This window comes from Gymnoscopelus braueri (assembly GCF_963280865.1).
Source record: "Gymnoscopelus braueri genome assembly, chromosome: 11".
Classification (NCBI taxonomy): Eukaryota; Metazoa; Chordata; class Actinopteri; order Myctophiformes; family Myctophidae; genus Gymnoscopelus; species Gymnoscopelus braueri.
Window position 1 is genome coordinate 24,603,828 of NC_137613.1, and position 6,000 is coordinate 24,609,827.

The 6,000-nt window shown below is 40.7% G+C and overlaps 1 protein-coding gene across 3 annotated transcripts in view; it reads right to left on the minus strand.

The window, feature by feature from the left end:
* The window catches only part of col22a1 (collagen, type XXII, alpha 1), an 89,592-nt gene extending 84,566 nt beyond the window's left edge, over positions 1-5,026 (minus strand). For all 3 annotated transcript variants that reach the window (XM_080441557.1, XM_080441556.1, XM_080441555.1), the window contains exons 1-2: positions 4,750-5,026; positions 776-931 (exon numbers count right to left, since the gene is read on the minus strand). In XM_080441557.1, the coding sequence (XP_080297683.1) occupies positions 776-869 (94 nt within the window). In that variant the 5' untranslated portion in view covers positions 870-931; positions 4,750-5,026. The remainder of the gene's footprint in view (positions 1-775; positions 932-4,749) is intronic.
* Positions 5,027-6,000: the final 974 nt, after the last annotated feature.

Below are 6,000 nucleotides of genomic sequence, written 5' to 3' on the forward strand. Positions count from 1 at the left end.
ATTGGGTTCCGGTTCTAATTTTTTTCCCGCGATCATTTTTGGCCAGAATAGGGAAAGTCACGGTTTTTCACACGGTATAAAAAACAAACGGAGAGGTCCACGTCTACTCTCTTTGGTCTGGGTGACGATCAGTCATCGTAGTCGTGTATCACATCGTAATTTAGCCCGATCAACGATTGTCAAAAATGTCAACATCCGGTTATGACCGGATGTGACGTGAGCCTGTTTGGGAGGGGGCGAGTGAGCCAGCGAGGTCATCAATGTGTCGATTTGTTGCTCTCTACTGGTAGAACTGTATTATGGGTTTAAAAACCCAATCAGATCATTTATTTGAATGAAAAATTACAAAATTAGAAAATAAAAAAAAACGCAAATTGCTGGCACTGGGGGAGTACTTTATGAAAATACTCTTGGCACTGAAAGAGTTAATAAGCGAACATTCGCAGAAAATAGCCAATCTACAATGTCACAATGTGTAACATTGTGACGCGTTGTGAGCTTGTAGATCGACTATTTCTGACGAGAGTTGGTGTAGAAGTAAAAAATGAGCAGACCCGGTACAGAGCCCTGGGAGACACTCGTCAATAGGGTTTAAAAGTGGTTAAATTAAAAGGTTCTTTAAACAACCTTGGTGTGTGAAAGGATTTTTCCGGAACCAAAAATTATGATTCTTCTACGGCATCACTCCGAAGAACCAGTTTCGGTTCCAGTCGGCACCTTTTATTTTTTTCTGTGTGTACAGTAATGCTCATTCATGCAGAATCAATGGTCTTACCTGCCCTGCTCTGTGCCTCTGCTCTCTCTCCTAAAAGAGTTACGGCCAGAATGATCAAGACCAGGCTAATCCTAAATCCCAGTCGTACTTCCATGTTTTTTGGCCTCGGGTCAGTTCCTTTTCCTTTAGGCTGCGACCACCATCAAGTTTTCCAAGCTGTGGAGATGTCATTGGAAATAATCAGTGATTTACCATCGCATGGTTCTCAGTCAAGTTTATAACCCCTGTACAATTGCTTAAAGGAGGAGTTCACCCAAAAAATGACTTATTTTCTATCAATTACACACCCCATGAAGCCTTGATTTCATGGATTTATTTTTGTTTTTGTGGCATTCCTAAGACAATAATTTGATTATAATAAATTTGTCCCCATTGATTCCGGTAGGAGACACAAATGCATTTGTGTCTCCTACCGGAATCAATGGGGCTAAATTTATTATAATCAAATAATAAAGGAAGGAATGCGACAAAAACAAAAATAAATCCATGAATTCAAGGCTCCATGGGGTGAGTAATCAATAGAAAAAAAGTCGTTTTGGGGGTGAACTACTCCTTTAAACGTCTTCTAGCGACCATTTTGTGAAACAGGTTTCTGAACAAACGACAAACAAACAAGCTCATAGCTCGGCACTCGGTGCCGCGCTATGAGCTTGTATATCTGCTATTTTGTAATAGACAAAGTGTAAAATAATGGTTAGCGCTAAAATCTAAAATGACAGATGCGTTCCATGATTGAATGGGTTAAGTGTTTCTCAAAGTCGCGTCCAGGGACCCTCAGGGTTCCTTGAGGGGGTTCCAAATGGACTCTTACAGGTCTGTAACTCTGAAAGTGTACAAAATGGAAACAAATGGACCCGTAACCCTCACGGGTTACATTTCTACGCTCTGAGTTATGAGGGTCCTTGAACTTCCAAAGTTTGAGAATCACTGGTCTTAAGATTTCCGTCAGCAACTATAGTCTAATAATCGTATAATCTTCTTTGTACAGGCATATTGGAATACATAGTTGACGTCTTCTCAATTGTTTGATCTCCTCTCCCTTTCCTCTCTAAAAAAGCAAAGGGAACAACGTTTTTTATTGCAAATCATTTCTGTCCAACGAGGGACCCAACACACAGGAAGCACTTTATGCAGCGCAGGAAACTTGCAGTAAAAAAGCTACAGGACTACAGGAAAAACTGTTTTATTCTACAGTACTATTGAATAATATTACTGCCAATACAAATAACTCAAGATTCTGATTCTGCTCACACAGCAACATATACCATGTATGTTTGAAAATATACACACAACTTTGCGACGGAATGTGAATATTTATTTCGGCCCCTGAAAAGGTATTCACAGATACAGTTTACAGTAAATACATTCTTTGCCACTCAAAATACATTTTCTATCAGGGAGTGCCCGAAATATATGTATATTATTTGGCCATGGTTGTATAATGTATCTATATTTTGTCATATTAGACTGATATACTGTATGTATAAGTCAAATAAACACATGACTATTGTTCTATGTATTGTACAGTAGTGGTTGTGCAGCCTTGGCCTTGGGACGGATGTGTCATCGACCTCAGACACAACGGGAACTCATCCTTAAGCAGAACACTGTCTCTTTGCCTCGGGTCCTAAATTACAGCTCGCAGTTACACTCACACTAGATGTCTGTGGTGGGCTGCACAGAGTCCGTGTTATGCACAGCATGTGAGGCATTTATACACCCTCCTAAAATTGTTATCAACGCTTATGATATTTACAGTTGAATTGAATCGGGTTTATTTTCAAAACGTGAACCCACAAGGAAGTTTTCCAAACAAAATAGTCAAGCTGTCAACAGTTAGCTTCACAGCTCACTGGAGGGAGTGTAAGGACTGTGTGAATTAGAGTGACTATAAATAAAGGATTCAGGGACTTATACACTGTATGATTGTACTTCATTGAGATATCTTATCTCTATGGAGGCTCTTATTATTTCATTATACTTGCATTAAACCCCATTAAAACCGGGAAATCATCCGTGTCATTTTAGATTTTAGGTATATACATATATATATCTCGGTCGGGTGGAAACCTCATATGTCCAAAACTGTTACTTTTCAGGATAAAAAAAATAATAATAGCAAAAGTAGCAGATCTACAAGCTCAAAACACACTTTTGATACTTTTGTGTGACACTGTACTATGATCGATTAGGGCGTTTATTTACAAAAAAACACAAAAAGTTAAAATATGGAGATAAGAGGTTTCTGCCCGACAGCAACGATATACTGTTAGCAACCTAGGTTTTTCAGAAAAGCCGTTAGGATTTAGAAGGCATTTGTAGAATCGGTTCTTAATGGGTTCATTTATACTTCATCGCACGATGGTGTCACTCGCCAGAAATAGCAGATCTACAGGCTCACAACGTGTCCACACCACCAAGTGCAATTGTGAGCTTGTTGACCTGCTATTTTTGGCACGCAACACCACGTAGGGACGAAGTATGAGCCAGGCTTTTATACAGTATTCCTCCATCCTCCTGTCTTGAGTTATTACAAGGAGCTGTAAAGCCTGACATTGTCAATTTCAATAACTAAAACATATTAGTTATAGGCTGACTCTTTCATTGCTTTCGCTGTATAAATGAATGCCTGTGTGTTTTACAATTTGAAGCCTGCAAAATGAAGAAAGAGTGTTTTGTTCCCGTGGTTATTGTAATCTTTGTCCCTCGTGCAAGTGACCTTATCTGATATTCCAGCAGGCTATTTTAGCCACGTGGTCGTGGTTTCGCCCGCGCTATTAACAGGGCGACTCGCTGAATGACTGTAATTGCCTATAATGAGAGTACATTTATTTAAAAATCTAAGCACTTTCACTGCGGCACAAATTCAATTCACTGCCCCTATTGAAAGCAACTGAAGAGAAACCGGTTTAGTGCCTAATTGTTTCTTTTTTAATTATTCAACTTTTCACATTTTGTCACATACTGTAGCCCGATTTCTCTTATTCCACGGATACAATGAAGGGTTTTCCACTTTCCGACCAGATAATAACGGCCCATTCATTGTAATCATCGACTGCAATTGAATCCAGTGTGTGGAGGGGAGTTAAGGTCAGCTGTTACTGTGTTACAGTAGGCTACTTGAATCAAAGGTACAAATCTGTCAGAAACACCAGACTCAATTTGCCTTTTTAACAAAGCTGCATTAAGTTTCACTTCCTCCTCTACAAACTGGAGGTCTCGAACCCCAGGCCCTGTTTCCATTTCCTCCCCCTCAACGGTAGACCACCTGGGACCGCAATCTAGATGTCTCTACCAGAAGCCCCCCGCCACCTCCCCCTGTTCATCATCCTCCAAAATGGGAAAAACAGAGGCGGTTTGTTCCGACATGCAATCCAAACGTTTCTCCTCTGCATGCACAATTTACAATACACAATTTAGGCATTTAGCAGACGTTCTTCCAGAGCGACTTACAATAAGCAAGGTATAATCACATACATCACATGCGAGAGAGACAGTGTAGTGCCTCAGTGAATTAGGATCGCAGGTAAGCCAGGAACCTAGCATCAGCCTAAACAATATACTCAAAATTATAATCTCTGGATTTAAACCATAGGATACCAGGTAAACAATGAACCTTGCATCCATTTAAATAACATGCTATGTGAATTACATTTTAACATTGTGGTCAATAAACAGCAGCAAACAAAAAACAACTAAAAACTAAAAAACTAAAAACTAAATAACAAACACATGAACAAATGGCCATCTAAACAGTGTATCTAAACACGGTAAACACGGAGTTAAATGAACCCTCAGGATTTGTATAGTGTAAAACAGCATGTGGCTACAAAGCACTTCTCAATATTCTCACAGCTACGAAACAAATACGAGACGATCCAAAAATATATTTTTCACATTCTTTCTTTCCAAAGAAGCATGCCATTCACACATAGATGGAATTCCCCATACACCTCATTGATTTCCATCCTTACCTGGCTTATCAATTAATGTCACCGAAGGTCACCTCTGCTCCTCTCTGCTTCTCCCTGTGACACCCTGCCTCTGAGCCAGCCTCTCGTACACTCGGGGGCCCCTAGATCAGCAGCATTGGAGGGGCCAGCATCTTTTCTCCAGGTGCTATTAATCCAATACCTCCTTTACGGCAGGGGCACGCAGGAGGAGGAATCAGGGGACACAGTAAAATGGTTATAATCCTGGGGGTGTCAATCCGGTGTACGGCTGTTTGTTAAAAAGTGAGGTGAGAGACTTCAGAAGACTTCTTGGATGGTGTTGGTTTGGAGTGGGAGTGACCTGAGAGGGGAGAGTGTAAGGTTTCACTGGTGAGTGTGGTGAGGGGGTGGCGGGACGGGACGAGGTGCAGCTTCTGCTGTTCTTCTGCTGGGCTTGTCTCAGTGGTGTTTTTTGTTTTTTTTACAAGTAAAAGTACAAATGCCACAATGTAGAAGTACAAAAGTAGTGTCATCAAAATATACTTGAGTACCAAAAGTAAAAGTACACTTTTTGAATGGCATATTTAACAGTTTTATCCTAAATGTTTAGAATGCCTCGATCTAGATCTGCTATTTTTGAATTAGCCGAAGTATAAATGAGGCTTAAGTAAATATGTGTTGTATTAATAATCTAAACTGACAAAGTAGTAACTAAAGATACAATCATAAATAATTGCAGTGGAGTAATAATAAGTACAATATTTGCCTCTGAGATGTAGTGCGGTTGAAGTATTTATGTATCAACAAAATGGAAATACTAAAGTAAAGTAAAAGCACCTCAAAATTGCACCTAGTACAGTACTCAAGTAAATGTACTTCATTACTGTCTACCACTGTGGGCTGGTCTCCACACGGCTCAGACACACAAAGAAAGAAAGAAAGAAAGAAAAAAAAATGCCTGAGACACCAGGCCAATTATAGAACCAACTTTCTGGGATATTTTTGTCCCCCCCCACTTTTTTTTTCTTCTTTCCATTTCCATCATGGCTGCACCCGTCTGAAGTGTTGCCCTCAGAAGTAAAGGCACAGCTTGTTGGCGACTGCCTCCGCCGTCCAACCCACCCTGCCACTATAGGAGATATAGCCACAGCAGAGCCGCCGCCCGCCCTGAGGCTTTTCTGGTGGGCCCGCGGGCATGGGCTGGGCCGGCCACCAGCCTGCACACTTCTGGAGAAGGCTGTAGTTATGTTGGGCAATTGATTAGAGGAACACTGGAAGAGGTTCGCATTACTG